This window comes from Pygoscelis adeliae, unplaced genomic scaffold, assembly GCF_000699105.1.
Source record: "Pygoscelis adeliae isolate BGI_AS28 unplaced genomic scaffold, ASM69910v1 Scaffold154, whole genome shotgun sequence".
NCBI lineage: Eukaryota > Metazoa > Chordata > Aves > Sphenisciformes > Spheniscidae > Pygoscelis > Pygoscelis adeliae.
The window spans coordinates 681,298-706,446 of NW_008825113.1; the positions used below are offsets into that span (position 1 = coordinate 681,298).

A 25,149-nucleotide genomic window follows, 5' to 3' on the forward strand; every position below is an offset into this window, starting at 1 on the left:
CGGGCCGGGTGGAGGCTTTGCCAGACCCGGGTTCCCGTGAGCGGCATCCCTCCAGGAGGCCCCGTCGGGGGCACGTTGAACCGGAGCATTGAGCGTTGGGCAAGCCCTGCTGTCGGGGTGGAGTTCAGCCTGAGGAAACCTGGCCCCTTAGGGAAAAATGGGAACAGAGCCCTTAGAAGAAGTTCTCCTTTCGTGTTGTCTTATGGCAATGCTGGATTGCAGGCTTCAAAGTTGAAAAATGTGCTATGGATGCGCTGTGAGGCTATGTTAAAACAGAGCTCCGGTCCCGGGGGTGTATCTATTACAGGTGCAGCAGGGAGAAAAATCTTAGGGATGGATAGATAGACAGATACATAGAAACTGAAAACCTCCCTGCGCAAAATGTGTGATGGGCATAGAAGCTGTCAGTGCAGATGCTCACGAAGTGCCTCGGGTCGGATGGGAGCACCGAATCAGGGCTAAAGCCTGCCTCTTCCTGACAGACTTCAAAAGCTTTAGGGACAGACTATAAGCATCTCTTGGGAAATTTCCATTCAGCCTGTGCAGGCTGTAAGCGGAGGAGGAGTACCGCTTCTCAGGAGGTTTACTGTGTTGTGTTGGTGATACATTGCAAGCTGCTGAGGAGACTACAGAAGGCGGGTTTGAGAGCTACATGCTAAAATCAAGAGAGAAGTGGGCTTTGCTGCACTTCAGATAGCACTGGGGCCAGGACGGCAGTTTGAGCACAGAGCTGGAGTAGAAAAAACAAAGTCTGAAAAACTGTGGAGAGACTCTCTTCACTGAGACTACAATTTGAACTAAAGAATGTGCATAAGGGCAAGTGTGAGCGGTATAGCTACCGCCCGAGACAAGAACTGGGCCATCTTTGATTTTAGATTGTAGAATTTCTTCCCGCTACTGTCTCGTCCAAGACCAATTCCCATTATGAAGGGTAAAAATTAAAAATGGAAAGACCTTTTTTGTTTCTTATAAACCTTATATTGAAACACAAAGAGTTATGTTTGATACATATTCCCTGAATAGCTCTGGTCTATTCTAAAGAACTAGTTGATTGTATACATAATCTTTTGATACTTAAGTATGGTCTTATTCCACATACCTACCATAGGCTAAGTACCAGTTGAGTGGAGTACACTGGCGGAAGAGAACACGGGGCAAATATTTGTGATGTAAAATACAGTGTAAGTAATCTTTGTGCATTTTTAGCTGGCCAACTGCCTACGCGCATTGTGACGACCCCAGTGAAAGTGTTCTATAGATAAATAAAAGTACGATATTTTAAAAGACTATTTAAAGATAAGTTTCATGGGGTTTGAAGTTACTAGAATGCATAATTGCTAACAGCTTATTACAGCTTATGCTGTTTCTCACTTGCTCATGGTAGAAGCTCACATGTAATCGAACTACCTCTAGCATAGCATCAAAAAGAAACTCATGAAACTTTTTTACTATTGAGAATGTAAAAATAAAAGAATGACAATGTGGCTGCTGTGGAAGCAAAGCAAGTGTGTCCTGGTTTTATCCATGCGTAAAGATCACTAACAGGGACAGTAATTTAAAGGTTGTTTTACAAAGTACACCCAAGGCTAAAAGTTATATATACTTGTAGTGTAAAACAATAGATGTATCAAGTTTATTCATATTTTTTTTAGCAGATGAAATATATTCAGATGGCATGTTTGCTTGTTTTCTTATGAATGTGTATATTTTGCCTCAGGGTAATATGATTTTTTTCTGATAGCTAATCATTATTATGCAGTTGAAAATGAACTACTCCACTATTTGCTTAGTGACTTTTCAAAACATCAGAGAAGTGCATCAGTTGAAAATAGAATCATAAAATCACTGAATGGTTTGGGTTGGAAGGGACCTTCAGAGCTCATCTGGTCCAACCGCCCTGGCCATGGGCAGGGACATATTCCACTGGATCAGGTTGCTCAAAGCCCCGTCCAACCTGACCTTGAACACTTCCAGTGACGGAGCACTCACAACTTCTCTGGGCAACCTGTCCCAGTGTCTCACCACCCTCATCGTAAAGAATTTCTTCCTTATGTCCAATCTAATCCTACCCTCTTTCAGTTTAAAACCATTGCCCCTTGTCCTGTCACTACAGGTCCTGGTAAAAAGCCTCTCTCCATCTTTCTTACAAGCCCCTTTTATGTACTGAAAGGCTGCAATAAGGTCTCCCCGGAGCCTTCTCTTCTCCAGGCTGAACAACCCCACCTCTCTCAGCCTTTCTCCCCAGGAGAGGTGCTCCAGCCTTCCCAAATGGGAGGCCCCCATCTTTGTGGCCCTCCTCTGGACCCATTCTAACAGGTCCATGTCTGTCTTGTGCTGGGGACCCCAGAACTGGATGCAGTACTCCAGCTGGAGTCTCACGGAGTGGAGCAGAGGGGGCAGAATCACCTCCCTCCATCTGCTGGCCACGCTTCTTTTGATGTGGCCCCTGATACAACTGGCTTTCTGGGCTGCAAGCGCACATTGCCAGCTCATGTCCAATTTTTCATCCACCCGTATCAGTTTACATCAGCTGAGAATGTAAAAAACATACTGCTATGCAATAGTGGGAGCTTTGATAAAGCTATTATTAACTTCAGAAAATACTGCTGTTTATAAGTTAATGGAAAATGGAATGAATATTTGATTCTAACTAATCGCCAATGTAATATAGTGCATAATATAGCAAAGCACATTACAAACAAAGTTTAATTTGTTCTTCAGTTTTGTGTAATAAAAGGGTTTGGTAATTTTTCCCCACCTGCCAACTGAATTTCAGAATCTCACCAGCCTTAAATACATGGAAATGTTGAGACATACCTCTGTTACTGGAGCTCAAGGAGCAGAGAGGAGGTAGAGGAGTCGGGAATGAAGAAGTGAAGTTGAGCCCGGGATAAAGGGGTGGAGGGGGGAAGGTGTTGTGTTAATTGTCTTTGTTTCTCGGTATCCAAATCTATTTTAATTGGCAACAAATTAAATTAATTCCCCAAGTCAAGTCTGTTTCCCATGATGGTAATTGTTAAGTGATCTCCCCATCTTTATCTTGACCCATGAGCTTTTTCACCCTATTTTCTCACCCTGTCCTGTTGAGGAGGGGAGTGAGAGAGCGTCTGGGTGGGCGTCTGGCTGCAGTCCAAGGTCAACCCACCGTGACTTCACTGGGCTTCAGAGCAGAGACTATTTAAAACTTCTTTGCTGTCTGAAAGCAGAGTTGGCTCAAGGCTTCTCAGCAACCTAGGCAACATTGACTCTTGGTACCAAAAAGGTGAGGAAGCCCAGGGCCACGCTGCGTCTGTCACAGGGAAGACGGATGCAAAGACAGAATTAGGATGCCTGAAAGGGGAAGAGGAAGGTTTCTGGGCCTGCAGATCCTGCTGCAAAACTGGGAGGAGGAGTGCAAAAAACAGCAATGGCAAAAAACGGGGAGAGAGCGAGCCTCAGCCTTAGCAGTATCAGCAGCTCCACGCACCCCACCTCTCCCCTTGGCAGCAGCAGCAGCCCAGGGCTGGCAGGCACTGGCACGTGCGCCGCTGGCAGCGAGGCCGGCGGCTGTTTTACCCCTTCCGCCAAGTGTTCAAACCACCGTCTTCTCAGCGACATCTGTGGTGCTGTACTTCACTAAATTGGCACACCAACAGCAAATAAATGAAAGTTTTGAAATTACATTTAGTTTGCATATCCTTCCTGGCACTTATCCTTACAGATGCAGGTTCTCTGAACTGCTAGCTCCTTGAGGTAGTAACCGTGTGTGTACATTATAATTTTAGCATCTTTAGTTCAATTAATGTCTTATCCTGGTTGGAGCTTTTGGGTAAAATGGCAAAATGTAATTTAAGTGCAATACAATGATTTTAAGCCACATGTCCCCCGGGTGCATGAGGCCCATAGTCACACAACCTACATCCCACTTAATGTTTTCTGTTAGCTAGGTATCACAAAAGTCTTAAGACGGTAAATAGACAATACTCGAGAACTTGTATGAAGTGTTGGCTATGAAAATCTGGGCTTAAGCACCTAAGAAAAACACTACACCAAATCTTGGAGATACATCTGTGCTTCACTCCAAGTCTCTGCTGTACGAAACATTTAACTATGCACATAAAGCACAGAAGTAATGTGAGTGGAGTCAATGGGACAGTTCACATATTTGAACAAAACCATATGCTTAAGCCATTGTTTGGAGCAGAGCCTTAAATTGCAGGCCCTTGTATTATTAAGTTTATCTCTATGCAATTGTTTTATCCCCATTCATTTATTTCTGCATTTTTAGGGCAAGAGTTTGAGTTATATACAGAAATTAAGTACTCTCGGACAAAAAATCCTGCATTATTTCACGGTGCAGACAGACCAACTCAAATAACAATTGTAAGGCTACCCAAGTTTTATGTTTGGAGTCCCACATGGAGGGCAAAACCGCTCAACTCTGATCCATCCTGTTGGTTGCGTGCGAGTTTCTCAAAAAACCGCAACCACCCTCCCTCCTTGCAACAACCACTTTGAAGCCTCCTCAGAGTTCCCTTTTCTGTACATGCCGCTACTAACTCTTGCGGGAATGGTTTGCTTGTGACTTCACAGGTAAAGCCTAACGGGCAGATCACAGGTGTTGTTATTTCCTTTTAGAGCACTGATCACAGGACATTTAATTTTCACTGGGCAACTAATAAACCTAAGATGACAGGGATACTGCTTTTAAGCACTGCCACGCGTCAGAGGGCAGTTCAGCCTGTTAAAACAAACCTCACCAGGTTTCTCATTCTACCAAAGCTGTACACGACGTCAAAACTGCAGGTGCATATCCCCTCCCCCAGTATATATATTTAGGGTTCTTTCTAAAAAAATTCCTTTTTTTCAGAGTAACTTAGGGAGAACCGAAAGCAGAACCACCGATGAGCAAACTTTTGCAGAAAATGAGATCTATCTGAGGGGAGGAGAAAGAGGAATCGTGTGGCTCCCTGTATCCGCACAATTTTTCCTCAAGCTTCTCCATTTCACCTTTCAGATTTCATTTTGTTTTCCTTTATAGTGAAAGACAAGGTTTTCCCTTTGCTATTGGTGACCTTTAGGGTAAAGGTAATTCTGTAATAACTGTAATCATACATAACTGTATAACAATATAATTATAATTAAATAACTGTAATAATTCTGTAATGTATTATCCTGTTCATAAAACTGCCAATGACTGACAATTTTACATGCAATTTTTTCTTACGTGTTCTCCGTCTTTCCTTTCCCTAAGCAACGCTAACTACTAAAGAGGATATTGGACTTTTCTCAAGAGTCCCTGTAGAGTTCTGAGCAGAAATAAGATTGCCACGTCACTTAATGTGTTAGTACCTTCTCATGTGGGATTTCATCATCGTCTAGGACATCAGACTCTTAACATGTTATAACGATTTGTTAATTTTGGTAGTGAACCGTGAGATACACATGGTGAACTCTGGGAGAACAACGCTAAAGCAGTTGTCCTCGGATTATACCTCAACCGAGCAGCAGTGGTGTAACATTGTTTAAAGGTCATTGCATAAAGTATGACCACTTTGCTACTAGCATTTACTTTGCATCAATAAATGAGATACAGGTGAAGTGGTAGAAGGGAAAGTGGTTATTTTGTTTATAAATAAAATTGGGTAACATTGTTTACATAAAGCCTTTAAGTGCCTATACAATTCTCACCATTTATACATAGGAAAGACGCCACATTGCCCAAAATGAGAAGTTAGATTACTCATCACCCGTAAGTATACTTTGCTGCAAGTTTCTTCATGTTATTGTTCTCCAGATGAGGCATTGCGCGGGGACAGGAAGGAGAAACTCCTCAAGTGCGCCAGGGCTTAGACACCATAGCCCCACGGTGCCACTGTAGGAGAGGGGGGACGGGCTAAGTGCGATACGAACAGCTGGTCTTCCACAGCAGTTAATTAGGAAAATGACTACAGGCTACCTTCAAAAAAGATTCTCTGTAGCTATAATTTGTAATGAGGTTACAAGGAAGAGATACTCTCTTCATTCCCTCCCTTACAGTCCTATTAGTCACAATCCAAATTGAAGCACAATGCCCGTATTTTTAATAATAAATGTCTTGAGCTTTGCTGCTCCACTAGCCTGGAGCTCTGTTAGTGGCGCGTGCACCTACTGAAACTGCAGTTACAAACCTGCATTTAAGTTTTGTAGTGTTATATATATGTACATATACACACTGTTAGAAGAAAAGCGAAGTTTGAGATGATAGCCGATGGCCTGAACCCATAGCTTTCCCCCCTCCCTGAGCTACAGCCAGGGAGAGAGTGAGGGAATGACTCGTTACAAGTGATCTTCCCAGAGAGGCAGTAGAGGGTGTGAATAAACATGATTTCCAAGACAAATCCGGTTACCGTTGTTTTATTAGCCCAGCCCAGCACACCACCACCACAGGGAGACGGGGCAGACAGCAGAGCAAGGCTGAAGAGGGCTTTCAGAGCAGGCGATTACTGTTGGCCGCCTTTTGTGAACGGGCCACCTTTTTCGACAGGGGCACCCGGCACCAAAAGAGAACAGACGACTCCAACCCTTTTCCTGCACTCTCCAGCTTTATTACCCCCAGTGTTTGGAAAATTTTGTAATTGAAAATCCAAGCCAACACCTGGTCAAGTACTTTCCTTATTTTCCAGCACTGAAATCTTTGAATCTGCCACCTGGCAACTTCAGTATTAGATGGCAGTCAAAATTCTGGGTGTAGAAAAACCAATGAAAAGCTTTGGCAATTGAGGTTGTTACTCAGTGATTCTGAATGAATTTGACAGTACACAACACGCACTTATGTTAATACATTCAGAGAGGACAGGCTTCTAAACTTTTGCAACTGTTTCAGTAATTTCCAAATAGAAATAAAGTACATTTCCACCCCTGCAGTAATATTAGCTGTTTACATTCATTTGCAAACACTAACACTAACTATCCGGTTGGACAACCAACCTCCAGGTCTTTGAACTGCTTGAGCATATTTCATTCTGTTTACAGAATATACACCCCCCCCCCCCCCCCCCCCCCCATCACAGGTTTAAGGGCAGCAGCTATTCTGAATACCAGCAGTAGTTTTGCTGTACCATAAAAGCCCGTGTTAAAGACTCTATCCTAAAGCCAGGAAGTTAACCTTCACTGAGCTTTATACTGCAGGGGCTAGACTGGAGAGCGTAACCAAACTAGACTGTGCAAAAGGTGTCTGACTACGCATCCTCACCCCGGAGATCCTGTGACTAGAAGGCAGGCATGCATTAAGATGCAGCGAAGTCTGTTCAGTATTGTTCCTCCTCGTAAAAAAAATTAAAAATCTCATTTTGCATATTTTTGATTACCCGCTCCCTCAGCCAAACATTCTACAACTTTGAATCTCTGATGATTAAGTCACTTGAGTATAAATACTTTTAGAAACATTGGTAGCGTGGATTATTTGTCCTCTTCAGTCTAACGAAACAGTAAAATCAGTACAATTTTAAGCACAGAAAAGGTCACATCTGTCACTATTAAATCATGTAACTACCAGCACGATAATCTTCCAAAATATCTTAACTACTCTTTATGTAGGTATATGAATTCCAGTGTTTATCCTATTGCTTTTTCAAAGTAAAGACGCACTTGTTCTCTCCAAAAATCCACCTTCTAAGGACCATTTTTTTTCTCTGACATATTGAAATAGAGTCAGCCAGCATGCGTATCATTTCCTTTACCACCTTCCTAAAGGAAGAAAGCTTACCAAGTTGCACTGCAACAGCTCCTTGACAGACGAGTTTATTGAAACAATTTTTAAAAGCACGTATTTCTGAATGTACTCCATCAATCCCAACAGTTCAGAAAAACAACTGTTCAGTGTCCAAATGAAGTCTGCATGTTACAAATTGTACATTTTTAATATACTCATTTATACCACATGACATGAGCATAAAATACAATGATTTCTTATGTTATTCAGTATGCCAATTTATTGCTGCAGTTCCCCGAAAAAGTAGGGCACACCTGGAAATAGCTCTTAATCCAAGGCTATTACAGCTGTTCCCACGCCTTGGACCCCAAGATCAAGTCACTATCGTTCCGATGTAAACCACCAGATTTTTAAAGTGTTTTCTTTTTAATTTACATGTAAATTAAATGCTTTTTTTGCAAGACTATTCTTAGATGGTATTTAGTGGGAAGTGTAACGTTTGAATATTTACTACAACATAAATACTTCCAATCATAGGATATAAAATTTTCTTCACCTTCATTTTGCTTGACGTCTTTAGCAATACCAATCAGAACAAACAGGTTCCATGTATGAAGTTACAAAAAAACAGCAAAAAAAACCCAACCCAAACAAAAACCCCAAAAAGACAAGAACAGTGAATTTAACCAACTTGCACAAGGAACGAGGGTCCACAGTTCATGGGTAAACTCTTACTCCTACAAAATGAAAGGTGTTTGGGGCTTAGGAAGTGCTGTCATGTACACTTGCACAATAATCACAAGTTCTCATTGTATGCCTGTATTAAAAAAAATAATTAAGCATTGATTTGGGTTTTCCTTTCTGTTTTGGTTCTAAGAACAGTCTCAAGAGCTCCATATTCTGAATGCAAATAATTTTTTAGCTATTCATTCCAATTTGAGTAGAGCACAGCTGCTTTTTAAAGGTCAGGTTCCATTTGAAAGCATCTCTACTCTTTAGCTCAAATGATTTTCACATATTTGAGTGTATTTTGCCAGCCCTTTTGACCAATAATATGATAATTTTAATGTTCAAAATAAGTATTTTTTTAGCAAATGAAAAGCTTGTTCCAACAGTAAAAGATCACTATATCCAGTGTGAAAGCAACACGGTGGTATAAATATATGCATACATTGTATTACACATAATATATTATACACATTCCAGTTAACCATGGAACAATTAACAGGAGCAGGTGACTACTAATCATGGGTACAAAGTATTTTTGTAAACAAGATTTTGAGAAACTTTAAGGAAAATCTGATTTCTGGAAAGATGACAATCTTGGGATTCCATTTTTGTTTTCAAAGAAGTCAAATTTTTTTTTTTTTTTTTAAGGATGCTGTATATAAGAATGCACTTTGTATTAAAACAAAGATCAATACTTTACAGTTTAAGAAACTTTACATATGTACATAAATTACACATCAGGAATGGTTTTAAAGCTCAAAATGAGTTGTTGGAAAAGTCTATTTTCCTTCTATTAAAATCTTTAACTCTTTTACGTTGTGATCATTTGCAACTGTCACAGCATGATCCAGCGCTCGGATACTTGCTAGAAGCTTTATGACCTGCTTTATGTGCTCCCTAAAGAAGAGGAAGGAGAAGTCAATACAGGAATGGAACAATCATGTACAAGTATTAATATTTCAACAGAAGACTAAGTTATGAATCCATACAGCAAATCAGTTTCAGATAACTTCACATCACCTTCTCCTCCACTTGCCTAGTCTGATAAAATAAGTTGGTTATCAGCTTTGTACTGAGATTGAAAAAAATTATTTTGGAAGTAGGAAATAATCATACAATATGGTTTAATACTAGATGCAGTATAATCTCAAGAAAAAGCCTCGGATTACTTACAGTACCGTGCAGTGAGTCACAGCTCCCTTGGTAACTAACGTTTAAGCCAAAAAAAAAAAAAAAAAAAAAAAAATCAAGGCAGCAAGTATGCTTTAATGCATGCCTTAAAAAGGTATGAAGCTTGCCACCAATGAACTGCATGCCAACTCAGGCCAATCTAGGAAGCTTAGAGTGAACAAACTGCTCGGAGGACTGTACTTCTTCAGCTGTCAAGAACAATTTTGGTATCTTGCTAGGAGGATGGACATGAAATTTAGACCCGTGTCACAAAAAATACTAGAAGTTCAAAATTAGTCTTGAAAATGAACCTAGCTGATCTGTGAAAAAGCATCCAACGTTTGGAAAACTAGCACCAACAGACATAGGTAAAGATACAGTTCCCTCTCGGCAGAAATTAAGGCATTTTTGTTTCAAACAACTGCACCAGGTTTTATATGAAAAGACATGACATTTTTCAGTAATAAAAAGCAGTATTTCTGCTGCAGACTTATTTTATCTGCTTAATGGGGGCAATGGCAACAGATTTGTTAAATGCCGGGAAAAAGCAGGAGGACGGAAGATAGAAATCAAATTAGAGCTCACTATGAAAAAAAGGATTAATCAGACGTTTCTCTTCCAATACAAAGCTTTACCAAGTTATCATTTCAGCTGGTAAAGAAAGTTCTTTCAAATTCAGAAACAGGCTACCAAAAGAGAGAAAGTTTAATCTCTACTGGATTCTCCCTCAGCTCCTTCATTTCAATTCCAGTATCGTGCTAGGCTAGGCGTTCTGGTTTTAGAAAGGAAGGAGTAACAAGTCTATTTTGAATTTGAATCATGGGGAAATTTAAATTGGTATGTGACACTACTATTATACTTTGGACACAAAGTTCTGAGGCGTAACCTGAGAGTGGATAAAAAGCTGTTTGAGCACAACCCAGCATGGCACAAAGCTCGGTGTTCTCTGAAAATGAGATGATTCATATGCCGCAGCCAAAAGTGACTCTAAAGACAGAAAAGTGTCTAATAACCAACATGGTAACTGGAAAAAACCTGATACCAGAAAAAAACCAAACCTCTTAACCAAGATTTTTCTGCTACGGTTTAAGGGAAATATCTGTCTATGTTTCAGTGCCATGCATAAGATCAAAAAGGGAGAAGGATCTAATCCCCTGGGGAGCCTCAAGAATTGAAGAGTAACTCAACATCGGCTCAAGCAAGTTCAACTATCGAGAATGACTAATGCAGGCAGCAGGGGGGGCTCATCTTTCCAAGTTTTAGGTTTGCTGGAACAATGGAACTATTGGCCTGGAACCCTCTCCTCCTCATGCAACAGCACAGGAATAAACAATCTTCCAGTCTCGTTATATTCCTGCGTATCAGTGCAACAATTCGGTTTTTAAGTTCATCATTGCTTAAAACGATACGCCCACAGCATTTCAGGTTACTTGGCCAGCAGTAACATTCATGCATCTAATCCAAACTTTTAATTATGCTGGTTATCAGATACAAGTAAAATGATTCTTCGATCTAGGGGAAAACAGGTTCATCTAGTCGGTTGTGTAAATAAAGTCAGAACTTTTGTACCATGTACAAAAGCACGGTTTGTAATTTAGAAGCCATTACGCAGGAATCTGCAACAGGCTCACACGGTGGAAAGATCCAAAACCAGTAGCTACAAAATTTGCCAGAATCAGTGATGCTAAGCAGTAGTGCAGAATATATTATGAATGTTTAAAGATTTCCAGCAGCTGCTGTTTCCAGACACCTTAAAAATCTCCCCATCTACCACACCATAACATTTTTTAAGTTTGAAGAAGTTTCAAAAGACATGCAGCAGTGTGGAGATATTTACGTGTGTTTGCATGCATCAGCAAAATAACACAAAGCACAGGAATTGCAACTGCATTAACTCAGTCAGTTACCTTGCGTTTCTTTTCTCTACATCAGAGCAACCAATGCTGTTTCTATAAATTGTATCAGCCAGATGAACAAGGTATCTACAGAAGTTTTCTAGCTGAGAAATAGTCTTGTCTCCTTTTAGATTAGCAAACCACTGTTTAGGAAAGCAAGCAATTACCTAGACACAACAGGAAAAAGAAAGTTAAACACAACGTAACAAAAGTTTAAAAGCTATCTAACATGATTTGTGAAGTCTGCCAGGTAAGATTGCAGTAACAAGGCCCAACTGAGCAAAACAGTGAGAAACCTACGAAAAAAAAATTTTCCAAAATTCAAGCAGTAAAACACTGAAACCTACACTATACCTAAACTATCTACAGGTATGAGCCAGAGAAGGTTCTTTTTTTAGTTTGTGTATTTAAAAAAAAAAAAAAAAAAATCTATTTTTCACTGACATTACAACTTTGAGATATTAAAGCCAAGATTTCATAGGTAACCTCAAGTTCTAACTACATTTTTCCTTCAGTTGAAATTTGTGAATTACAAGTGATTTTAAACATTGTTTGATTTTACTTACACTTTGAGCTTTCTTAATGCTGTCCTCTCCATACTCAGAGTTTTGAAAAGCCATAAGAATATATCTGTTTAGCAGACCATCTATTGACAGTTCCTGGAGAGTTTTGTTTGAAAGGATTCCATACCACTGGAGAAAGTTTCCTAATAACTGAAAATACAACACAGGGAAAATAAGTATTTAAAAATGTACTGAAACCAGGAAGTTGATCATACACACTAGAGCCTTTTCAAATGCAACAGCATGGCCAAGGTAAGCAGTGGAAATACGCCTTCTGTTAGCTTCAAAACTATTCAGAATCCATAAAGTACCAGCCTAGAGTGTTACGAGTTCTCATACGACCACTACCACCACCTCAACTTTGCTCATGTTTTGTGCAAGAAATCAGAAAAAAAAAGAATTAAAGTTTTAAGTCATCTCGTTCTCAAAATTTGATGTCAATGTCAAGCCAAGTGAGGCCTAGCATGTGCCATACGGGGGCAAATTCACAGCCCCCTTGTCAATGAAATCCCCAGCTACGCTGTCAGCACACCCTGATTTCCAAGGCACGGTGACAGAAGAGACACGGAGAGCGTCACAGGGGAGTGCTGGCTAAGCCAACCGTACAGCTGTTATTCCCCACTGGCGTATGGCCTGTGGAGAATTGCTGCCAGCCTCGTACCAGTGAACGCAGCCAGCAGTTTACTGGTGAGGCAGATCATCAGGAAACAGTAAACGAGCGCTTGTCTCCCAGCTTCTATTTCTGCTCGTCCGCGATGCTATAACTGACTTGCTAGCGCAAGAGAGCTGTATTTTTAATGCTTCCCTAAAATAAAATGGTGGTAACAGCACGCGTACTTCTAAACTGCCCAGGCTCCGATAGATATTGCCAGAAGCAGGCAATTCCACTCTTAAGAGACACAAGCCCTAAATAAGCGATCTGTTTCACTTTTAACAGCAGCATTTTAATAAGTGAGCTTTATGCATTTTTTGCTCTAGACAGCATTTAAGAAGTTGACTTTTATTTCAAAGTGAAAGAATTCAGTGCCAAATTTTTTAAGTAAATGAAGTGATCGCAAACCTATTCAGAATACAGTCTCCCTCACTGCTGCAATTTAAACAGAAAATTCGAGGTAAGAGTTCTGTTTGCGTGATCATGGGGATCAGCAGTTCAATCAACACGGGTCTCATACTTTACTTTCCTGTTTAGTTGGGAGTTAATTTTCTTCACAGCCTTTTATTGGACATAAACTACAACAGTCATAGCTTCTTACAGATCTTTGCAAACTCTATATTGCACATTCCACACACAGAGACACTTTCTTTCACATTCACTATCGTTTCAATTAAACTAAGATTACAAATGCTCTTATACTTTACAAATAGCAGGGAGCTTTCCAAAAGGGGCCAAGTTATTTTCATGAAGATTCTCACACTATATATATACACACACAGAAAACCCCAACAAACCAAGCTCTCTTTATTTCACTTACGTGGGAATGAAGCAGCATATTTCATTCTGACAAGCGCAATGACATTAAAAAAACTGGGCTGAGTATGCTAAGTAAACCCACAACATACAAGTTAAAATGATGGTGCTTTCACTTGGCAGTCTTTTGAAGAGGGCACAGTGCATTATCAAAGACTAAGAATCCTAATTTAGAGTTCTTTCAAATAAAGTTAAAGCAATTTCCATCTATCATTTTCCACAAATTTGAAGAGGATTTTATCGCTACACTGTCTAGACCAAAGATTTACCAGATGTATTTACTGACTTACCTTAACAGAGGACCAAAACTGACGTTGGAAAAACAAATATGGACCAGAGTTCTTGTTTTCTAAGATGCTGGAAAGTAAGAGATTTCTTTAATGAGCAACCAAGACCACCTCTGTCTGGAGTTTGCTGGCTTCCTCCTTCCCACACACAGTTCATTTCTATAAACATTCCCTTCCATCCTGCTTGTCTTTGCTAAATCCTCACAGCATGGTAACGAAAGATCTCCTGTATCCAGCCAGTGAACCATACCAGGAAAAAACCCCTGTTAACTACGAATAGAAGACACCGACTTGCTAATAAAGGTCTAACACCATAGTTGAAAGCAAACTTACTTTTTTGGATATAAGGGCATGAATACATCATCGTCTAGTGTTCTCCTCATTCTTAGCAACAATGCCTTTAAAAGCATCTGAAACAGATAAATTATGTTTTTAGAAGTGTCCAAAGCACTGCTTAGTAGTTAACCACTCAGAAATTGATTTTCAAAGCAACAAAGAACATTTATGACCCTAACAGTAGAAGTCATACATACTTAAGCACACACATAAATAAAGTCTTAGAGAAGCCTATAATAATTAACAGAGCTGAAATTTGACACTTTCAGTAAAAACTGAAGGCAATGGAATTACTTTATGGTTAAGCTTGGCTACACAATTAGCTTCTGTTAAGTCAGGGCTTTTGTCATTTTTAATCTTCCGCTAACTTCCCCATACATGTGCACTTTGGCCTATCTCCCATTATTCTAAAGGCAATGCATACATTGCATTAGCTACAGCACCTGAACTCATGACATCGGTTCTCGTATTCAAAGGTAAGTAAATCAATCAAATTTCAAGGCAATACATTTGAAAAGGTTACAAAGGTCTAAAAAAGACAAGCCTGACTATTTGTAGCTGACCCTTAAAGCAAAACTGCAGACCAAGAAGTCTTAGTACATTTGGTATCTCTTTTTATCTCTAACATCTATTTTGGGGAGACTTCACTGAGTTCCTCCTCCTAATTTATCACCGCACTTGACTCTACGTAACTATTTTGCAGAGCATCAAATAATTGCAAAATTCTCTTTCTCGCTCCTCACTAAGCATGCTGTGTTCTCCAATATTGTGTATTAAAAATATATTCAAATTCCTTAACTTATGCAAGATATTTAAGAAAAAAGAACTTACTTGTGTATTTTTGTTTTCTGCATTCACCACTGAAGGATATCCATCTACTAGTTTCTGTACAATTGCTACCATTCTAGATGTTTGTGTCGTAGAAAAAGGATCCCATATATTTTCAGAAATCACTGTAAGGGATTAAGGAATTACTCCACTTTGCAAATACTCAAATACAGGTACTAAGACAGTCAGGCAATAATTTACAAAACAGTAAAATCTGAAAGCACAAACAAGCGTCAGCTTCCACACACACCCCTTTTCCCCCATTTTCTTTCTAAGACTATACCTGTTAATTTAGGAAGAACAACTCTCTCTACAATGGTAGGCAATAGTGAAATATCAGCATCGTCTTTCACTTGCTCCTGTTCTTCACAGCCATAAAACAGCAATGATTCAAACCACAACATAGTCTCAAAATCTCGACACTTGCCCTAATAAAAAAAAAGAACTGAGGTTAGATTCCTAAACAGAGATTCAAAGTCAACACAATAAGAAAAAAAGTATTATATATGCAAGTATGATACACTCACAAAACAGAACAAAACTACTTTAAAACAGTCTACCAAGTGTGCTAAGCAGGCAGGGTAAGCAGCAATCGAGCACAGTAACAACTCAAAAATCTAGTCCTTTTTGTCTACATGTCAGGTACACATCCGCACTGGAAATAATAATTAAAAAAAAAAAAAGATACAGTGCCTCAAGACCAGTCTCTTAACCTGGCACAAGGATGGGCAAATTACTTCACCTGCTTTGGCTCCCCTACTTCTGAAGCAGTGATACTACCTCCTTCAGAAACATAGACAAGCCTGATTCCTGAGAAGCGAAGAAAATATTCTGCCTCTGCCTGGACACTACTAATCATGCCATCACAGGTCAGATTAGTGTATACGGACAACCCAACCCAACCAAAACCTGCGAGAGGATGGGGAGCAAGGCCAATTTTCCATAAATCAGCCAAATAAACCAATTCACTCTACAACCACACAATCACTAGATCTAATGAAAGTGAGAATGGTGGAAGTACGACTGCTTTTTTTGGCAGCTGTTGCCCTACAGATTTTAACTTCTAATTACACCTGAGCCAAATAAAAGCCCACAGATTAGGGTAAGAGTGAGAAGTATAGTTCATTTGTGCTGCATTATAAAATTATGCTTCTGGATTAAAACCCTCTTTTTATGAATGCCTTGTAATTTTTCTAACTTAATAAAATGCTTAACAGGACCAGTAACACAGAGTAGTGAAAACGATTAGATTTGAGAATTCCGTACCACGTCTCCAACTGACTTGAGCTTTGTTTTGCCAGCCTGGGAACTTAAATAGAAGTAGCACGGCGGAAGGGAAAATGTACAAAACCAGTTTTAAATTCAATGAGGACACCTTTCATAGATTTTTCCCTCTTTTATTCGAATTAAATACTCTGCTCTCTGAAGACGACTCGTGCTTCCCTTCCTCTGCAATCAGAGCAGAGGCTAAAGAAGATCCCCTTCCACAAATATTCTCTTAGTAGTTAAGAAAAAAAACCACTCCTGAAAAAAGGAGAGATTCAGTCATTTGTGAGATAGGCTGACACATCTGCAGACGGTGCTGTAGATGAGCTAAGTTTTGAAGGGAAGAGGACAATCTGCCTTATTAGCCTAGTTTCCTAAAAAAACCCCAAGCTTACGTAACTGCGCTCACTCTGTGCCTTGACCCACTCCCATTCCCCAGTAAAAGCCAACATGGCAGAAAAAAGTAAGTTCCTACCAATACTATGAAAATAAGACCTAACTGCAGCAGAAATACCTCACAAGAGTTTCACTGGTAGGAAGAACAGAGCGGGAGTCAAAAACTACCTGAACTGTTTGTCCTGATGGCTACTCATGTCAGCACGCATATGCAGGCTGGACAATGAACACGTGCCAGGGATACTGGGCTGCAACAACGCTGTTCTGCTTCTCCCACGTTCCCTACCTAATAACTGGGCAATGAGTACTATGAGGAAGACTTGGAAATTGCCAGCCCAAGTTCTACAGGGTATGAAGGTGTAGGTGAGAGAAAGAAAGACGTATAACGTAGAGACATAGGTTCTAAGTCAACATAAAAACAGGCTGCTTAGTTCCACCTCTGAAGAAACAACATCTCTAGAATCACAATTTTCTCTTAAGTATTTTACAACCTAAATATATTATTTAAGAAGCTGTTTGGCTTTTTAGTCTACACCACTCACTAAGAAGGTAGTGGCATGTGCTGAATTGGACTCTGTCCTGCTGGGAACACAGAGGACAACAGTCCAGAAACTTCCCAGAAAAGCTTCACCCCAAGAGAGGTGCCCATTTTAAACTTCATGCCAGAAGACGCATTTATGAGAAGCACGCACCAAAGGTGCAATTTACTTTGCTCTGCAGAAGTGTGAAAGAACCACTGTATAGAAGCTTACGTAGAAGTTGCTTGCAGAGGACCTTACCTCCAAAGGAGTCCAGATAAGCAGCTGAAGTCTGATTAAAGGGTTAAACAGCTTTGGTAAACAGAGGCCAATATAAGCATCCTTATAAGAAGCAAAGTACTTTGAGCGCCAAGCTTCAAACTGTGACTTGATACAATCAATTGAGTAAAAGCTTTCCAAAACATCCTCGAAAACTTTGCTGGATTCTTTCAATATACGATCTGGTGGGGGAGAAAAAGAGTAATAAGTTAATCACCTATTCCCTGTAATACCTCTTTCAAGATGGACTTTGATGCTCACTGGCATAAGCTAACTCCTATAAACAAAACCAAAAAACCATCACCTTTAAAAGTTCTGTAACTTCTACCTCAAATACACAAAACGATAAAACCACGAGCACATGAGTACTCTCTGATACACTGTTTTATCGCAGGTCTTGCTTTAAACATTTCATACAATGGTTTTCAGTTACCAGACATTGGACTGGTGATGTGTTGGGCTGTATTCAGTGTGGATCTAACTTCAAAGCTGGCCTTGCTCTGCATGGGAGTTTGGAACAGCTGATCTCCAGGTCCCTTCCAACCCAAATTATTCTACAACTTTGCTCATCCAGGTGCAAGTACAGGAGGGCATCTCAGATAAGCCAACTGAATCAGCGCTTCAGACAGAGCGGGTCCTGGCAGACACCATGCTAAACTGCTGAAGATTACATGGCTGTTAGCACTGGGCAACTATTACAATCCCTTAGCACCTTCCTTACATTTTTTTGTATTTACAGTACCAGTATTCTATGCAGTCCAAACCTTTTTCTCTAGATATTATTTTCCCTTCAGCTTTTCTACTTCCCAGGATTAGTTTCAGTTTAATCAGTCATTTTTGCTGCAGCAACAGTTTTAAATGTCCACTTACAGTAGTAACCTGTACACAACTAACATAACTAGTACACACAGCGGTAGAGAGAGGGCTGAGGGAACATGAGATTACGTCACATAAACACACTTTTCACACTGGGATCAAGAAGAGATGCTATAAATAAAGTTAGCAGGTCCAAAGTGCATCCCTCTGTTCCATATAGCTCACTGCTGATTCTGGACTAACATGAGAGCTATGAGTGATAAAAAAAAGCTTTAGAAATACTATGCTTACTCAGAAACTGATGAAACTCCTACAAAAGGCTTTTGTACACATAAAAATGCCAAGTTACAAAGAGCAATTCAGCCACACTGAATTTTTAATCTAGATCATTTAACTTAGCAAAATTAATTATAGCACCTAACAACCCTAAACAGTTGCTTTGCTTATCAAAGAGCTCTTCCTGCATCCACAATTTTGGCAAATCAGCCAGCAACTAAAGGTGTGGAAAGTGTTTGCACTTCTGAAGGATCCAACTGCTACGACAGTTCATCTAATTGCTTTTTTTTTTAATATGTTCATACTTTGGGTCTCCACAACCACCTACAGCAATGACTTTGGTGTTTTTATTACCCTCTCTGTGGGGAGTGACTTGTTTACTTTAAACCTATCCTATCGCTTCATTTCATGCCCCCTAGCTCTCATACTGTGAAAAGTCGACATCGTTCTAGCCAAAGAGTCCAAAACTGTTTAATCCCTCCTCACATACAACATAAGCAATTCTATATATGTGGTCCTTGCTGCTCCCCTTCTCCACATTTCCTCTAATTTCATTAAATTCTCTTTAATCAGAGAGAATGATAATTGTACTCAGGTTCAAAATGAGAAGGTAACAGGATTACTACAGTGATGTTCTGCTTTCTTCGGTACTGGTTTCACAGTAACCACCGGAATTGTTTTCCGTTTAACTGCTGCTGTAAAAGATGACTGTTCCATCAAACTATCCATACTCACCCAGATCTCGGGTTTCTTGCAGTTCTCCCAGTGCTTTAGAGGCATTAGCTTAACTGACAACCCCACTTATTGCATAATGAGGGTTATGCATAATTGCATAATAATGGTTACTTTGAGCAAACCATCATAAAACTGCAGATGTATTTCAAATCAAGTCAGTACCACAAGATCTTTCTGCGATGTTTGCATTCAACATTGTTTTCTGTCATCTGCAAAGTTTGCCAGGCTGTAATAAGAGTCTACAAAACTTTAGTCATTGCATTTCTAGATGCTTACACAAAACTCCAGAAAATAATTCCTATCAAGCAAAAAAAGGTTTCTAAAGCACTGAGGTTTTCAGAATTTCATATGTAAAACAAACAGATATTTGAAGAATGATAAACCACATTACAAATCAGAAAGAAGACTTAGTATCCACTGAAGGTACAAAAGCATACTGCTTGCCAGCAAAAGAACGTTAGAGTTAAATAAAAAGAATCTCACTAAGGATGGGGTATTTAATTAGCTGCAAGCTGCACAACAGGTTGGCGAAAGAGACTGTTTTGGTCACGTTGATGATCCACCAAGGAACAGTTCCTACACTTTCTCCGAAATATGGTGATATATACGGACAGGGCTGCATTTGGATCAATTTTTTTTCCTGCCAAATTTTCTGTATTTTGTTACACAAAGCTTCAGTAGCTTTTCTAACCTCGCTCCATGTTGAAGTTTGTAACATCTGTTGAAGTTTCCTCATCATCACTGGAAAGGCCTTCAAGGTGATCTGCCATCTTCCCGGTTTGCTCTCTTGCTTGTCTACGACGAGCTCTGAAAAGAATCAGCAGTATAAACCAGCTATTACTTTCCCCCCCTCCCCATATAATGAACAGACCCACCTAAGCTTGTCATAACTTTTAATGCAAGGAAATCCAGGTTGAAAAAAACTTTTCACTATGTCACCACCTCAGACATTCCACTATGTTGCTGCCTCAAACAACGGAAGGAAGAGAAACCAGCAGAGACCATATAGATACGGAATGGGTTTACTATGCTTTCTTTTGGCGATTTTAAATCAGTATCATGTAACGGTGCCTTGTTTTGTACACTTGCGTGATAAATTGGGATATATAAGAATACCCCTGCCCAGCATACCAGCTTAGGTGTTTTCTTCCCTTTGCAGGAAAGGAGCAAACACTGCTACTTACGTTAGTATGTCACACAGGACAACTGTATTCTGCAAGCAGGCAAAGACTCCGAATGGACAAGAGATCTCAGTACTCTACCTTCTAGCCTCTCTTTCTGCAGTCCGACGCTTTACTTGTTCTTGATAGATCACTCTGTCTCGTCCAAAAGATTCAAGATTTGGTGCCATCAGTGCTTTATCTGTAAAATTACATGGACGAAAATTAAAATGCTTATCTACAATTATATAAATGTGTTGTAGGCAGTTTCATAAGAGCCTTTTACCTACTTTAAACTAAGTGTAATTTGAAGTAGAAAGTCGAAGTTTTCAAAAAGGTGTACCCAGAAGCCTGAATTTGCAAGTGTAGAGGTTAAAAGAGGAAGTAGCGGAGTTTGGAAAAATCTCCACTTAAATACTTAAATGTCAAATAGTTTTCACCATACTTCACTCTTGTCCCTCTCATAACAGTGCCTAACTATATAAAAGTCAACAGTTTTAACAGAAATTGCTTAAATTGAACATTCCAAGACAAAAAGTGCTCCTTACATAAACACATTCACCATGTATCTTTTGAAAAGAAAATGAACAAAAAGAAAGGCAGAGAAGAGTGACCAGAGTAGGAATATATGATATTTCAGAGTTCTAGTCGTAGTGTTTTCTAAGTTCGTATGCTTTAGATTGCCTGAAGTTTAAAACATGTCAAAATCTACAGGAAAATAAAGCATCTTCCCTCCTCTTTTTAAGCTGCGATTCATTATAGATGTTCCTGACTATAGAAAACAACACAGCTAACCAGTGAAGCTGATACGCAACCAGCAGGCAGACCCAAGAGTGTTTCCAGTTCATCCTTTTCAGGAAAATTTTTAAAAGTGGACTGAGCGTTAGCCAGTGCTCAAGTCCACTCACTAAAATATAAACATCAAAATTTAAACAAAAGCCTACCCAAATTTCAGGAGTGAATTTACATGTTCAAACTAAATCTATTTACAAATCTGTCATTAAAAATATTAATGACGATCTACATCAGTATTCCAATTCTATACCAGCACTACTAAGAGCCTTAACATACAGATGAAGCCATCATTTGTCCAATTTTTTAAAATGTTATTTGAAGTCGAGCTACTTGTCTTTACGCAGAAGTAAAGCAAAAGTTGGCAGACAAACTTAAATTCACTTGTAGCCCCTTAGTGTTCTGACACTGTATGAAGAAAAGCAGATCGTCTATGTCTGCAACACACATCAAATCAAAGGCTGGCATCAATTCCTAGTTTCTGTGATAATTTGAGGGACAGAACTGAACTATTTCTAGACACAGTGAAATTCATTTTCAAGACTCCCAGATACTAAATAAGATCTCTCTTTAAAACCCAGCCTTGACAATGACAACTGTTGCCAACCCACCATTAAATTCCAGTCTAAAATAATCCATTCTAAGCTTCTTTTAGGAAATATGTTTCTAGTACATTAGGTTTCTAGTTTTCACAACAGCATTTTCATGGTAAAACTGCAAGGCCTACATGTGATGCCTGGGGCTCCAAATAAAGTCCTAAAGGGAATATGTATGCTAACCACTCCATAAAGGAATGACCTAATGCTTTATCACCCTCAGTAACTTCTATCTAATGGTATTAACAAAATTTCATCTCTGGACACACTGTGACAGAATAGGAAATGGCTTTTATTATAGGATTTTAGGTCAGCGATAGGACAGACAAGCCATTTTTGAAAATGGGAAGCTCTCCAAAGCAGAAAGACGACTACTATTAATATGACATTTTACCCGTCGTTTAACATGCTGATTAAAACCTCCTCCAAGGAACGTATATTTCCATCCAAGTTAACATTTATACTTTTTGTAGAGTTTTACATGCTGAAGAGTAATCACCACAAGAAAACTCCTCAGTGAGAATCCCCCATCCACATGCTCACAGTAAGCAGGTATTTTAACTGGCTAATTTTAAGCTGTATTTCATATAGGGTCACTTTGTGTTAGTCTGATTTGTAACAATGGCACCGATCTCTTCCAGTTCTTTAGCTTTACCAGTTAAGTGTCTGAAATGAAATACTTATGCTGCCTACAAAATAGAGCGTTAGATAAAAGTCAACTCTACCCCAGCGCTTCATGGCTTTGTACAGAGTTAACTGTAGATGTTACAGGAAATTTATAGATTCAAGGAGGTTTTTAAAAAAAAAAAAAAAAAAGCCTTGACATAAAAGGAAAATCTGGAGTCACATGCTACCACTACTACCACTGCCACCACGCATACATTTTCGGTGCTAGGGAAGAGAAAATATAGTTAAGAGCAACAGAAAGGAGAGATGAAGTCAGAATTAGAGTGGCTTTGAGTTGAAAACAAAACAGATTAGAGAACTTTTATCTAAACTTGCTTGTACCTGTCTCAAGAGTAAGGATAAACTTTAAGACAGTCATACTTTAAACATTTACATTTAAATTAAGCCATACTAAGTAAACAAGGTTGTTTAATGAATAATAAAAACCTTCAAGATGGACTGACTTGAATGGCTTGAAAACTCCGAAGATTCATCTTTAATATCATCTTGTCGTCTTTGGACAAGGCGGGAAGCTCGCTGTTTGTACAGCTGGTGCATTGCGGATTCAAGTTCGTTAATCAGAGGCACCTGTAAAAATACAACACACTACGTAATATCAAATCCTTCAGGTGCTTAGTTTCTGGGGTACCATACTATTCCGAAGCATAATGCTGTCACTGTACTTTTAGCAGCACAAACTGTTTCCTTTTACCCATTTGTATCATTTGGACCAGTAAATATTTCAACGTGAAGAAAATGCATGCATTTAACAATGCTGACAGCTTTCAACCGTAGCAATAGCTTTCTGAAAGTAACTTCTGTTGATTGACTGAGTCTACACAGTAAGACAACCATTTCAGAGAGTGTGAAATGTTATTTCAAGTACTCGTTTTCTCTATCAAGTGTAAGATAGTGTTACAGTGCTTAGAATTCTCAGACCTCATTGTTTCCTCTCTATCTTTAAGTAAGAATGAAGTAGTATTCTACGCTTTAATGAGAAAATAACCTGACTGTATACAGTGAAAAACCAGAGTGTGACTCTAACCTCCTGAAACCAGCAGATACTGTTTTGCTATAACTCTTATTAGCATATGCTGAAATACTATTACTGAAATGCAATAAAACACTGCATAAGCATGTTATGCCAACAGGTAATTCAAATCAGTAAAATGTTACTCTAGCCTATCATTAAAATTAAAATTGTACAATTCGTGTGAGTTATGCATTAAGTATAACCTTTGAACGATACAGACTTAAGTCGGATCAGACCTGCCACTTTTTTTTTTCTTTTTTTCTTTTTTTTAAGTGGACTAAATTTCAGTAGCAACTCTAACAAAAATAGATGATGTTATAATAGCTAGGAATTTCCTGATATTAAATAGCAGATTCACCGTTGCAAAAGTTTTGCAAAAGTTCATTTCCCGGGACAGGTTAAAATTAGATTACTAGAAATATTCAAATGCAAAACAATACTTTTCACAATCTCTTAATTTGGAAAGGCAAGTCCTTTTGGTATGAACACTTAAGCCATATCCTCCTTACCTCCAAGACATATGCTTAGTCCACAGTCTTCCAGCCTTTTAGCTCAAATATTTCATTGCTGCCTACCATCCAGGATTAAGGTTTTTTTCAAAACAAAAGATAAAATCAGAAATTGTTTCCTGATGTAATTTAGAACATGACTCAGCAGCTATTAAAGAACCTCCTCCAGTAAAATATAAGATTATGAGATTATAGATACAGGGCCATTTCAGCTATCCGAGAATGACACACAGATCAGAGGAGATATTAAAAGGGAAGAAGTATTAGCTCTTTGTGGTATAAACTGGGCTACAGGGATTAAAATGAAAGCGACTCTGCACCAACTCAAAATACATACAACTTCCTTTTGGAGAAAAGAGAGTAGAGAGAAATAGGAGGAGGGAATATCCCAGCACTGGAAGTGTATATTTGGAATTTAAGACAATTTTGAAAACAGAAATAATTAAAAAAAATACTAGTTTTACTGCAGTTTACCATAGAAAATATAGCTGCTTCTCTTAAGTGTATAAAGGGAATTCTAAAATTGAAGTTCTATGAAAATTTTTCAAAGCATCCCTAGGGGTTCTTTCTCTAACTGCCTCAGGATTAAAAAAAAAAAGCTACGTATTCAGATACATGAATCCACTCAAAATATTTCCCATTTAAAACACAAGAGACTTAGAAGCCGTTATTCTTCTATAATCAATACTGTGGTTGATGAGTTGATGACAATTTCACTGACTACTATAAAGTTACAGCCCTCATTAATTGTGTTTTGTTTCGTCAATACCTTAAATTCAGTGTTTTGGGCTTTTTTTTCTTCACTTTCACCGTAAACAGTGTAAGAGGAAAAGTGGAAAGCCCTCTGACCATTTAGATGACAAGGGTAATTTCAACCTACAGTCCCCCGCTCTGACACACAGTGTGTTTTGATAATTTGCTTTTGCAGGTAAAATCTAACTAATCTAGTTCATCTAACTGTGCTGTCAAAGATACTCTCAGAACAATTTAATCTTTCTGTATCCCTTGCATGTTCCTACATTCAAAATGTAAAGACACCGTTACCACTTTCTAGCCTTCTCAGAAAGCATAATTTTGACAGTAATTACTTGTGAAGGAAGTCACGCAAGCATCTTCTGCTCCATTGGTTTTATCATTTGGGGGGGGGGGGGGGGGAAAA

General features: G+C 39.1%; 1 protein-coding gene across 1 annotated transcript in view; it reads right to left on the bottom strand.

Annotated features, from left to right (window-relative positions):
• Positions 1-7,747: 7,747 nt before the first annotated feature.
• PAXBP1 (PAX3 and PAX7 binding protein 1) overlaps positions 7,748-25,149 on the bottom strand; it is a 27,340-nt gene continuing 9,938 nt past the window's right edge. Inside the window, exons 8-18 of the mRNA XM_009328015.1 lie at positions 22,913-23,036; positions 20,497-20,596; positions 19,926-20,041; positions 17,390-17,589; positions 15,232-15,376; positions 14,952-15,073; positions 14,118-14,194; positions 13,788-13,854; positions 12,033-12,179; positions 11,479-11,633; positions 7,748-9,298 (exon numbers count right to left, since the gene is read on the bottom strand). Coding sequence (XP_009326290.1) covers positions 9,181-9,298; positions 11,479-11,633; positions 12,033-12,179; positions 13,788-13,854; positions 14,118-14,194; positions 14,952-15,073; positions 15,232-15,376; positions 17,390-17,589; positions 19,926-20,041; positions 20,497-20,596; positions 22,913-23,036 — 1,371 coding nt within the window. The 3' untranslated portion in view covers positions 7,748-9,180. The remainder of the gene's footprint in view (positions 9,299-11,478; positions 11,634-12,032; positions 12,180-13,787; positions 13,855-14,117; positions 14,195-14,951; positions 15,074-15,231; positions 15,377-17,389; positions 17,590-19,925; positions 20,042-20,496; positions 20,597-22,912; positions 23,037-25,149) is intronic.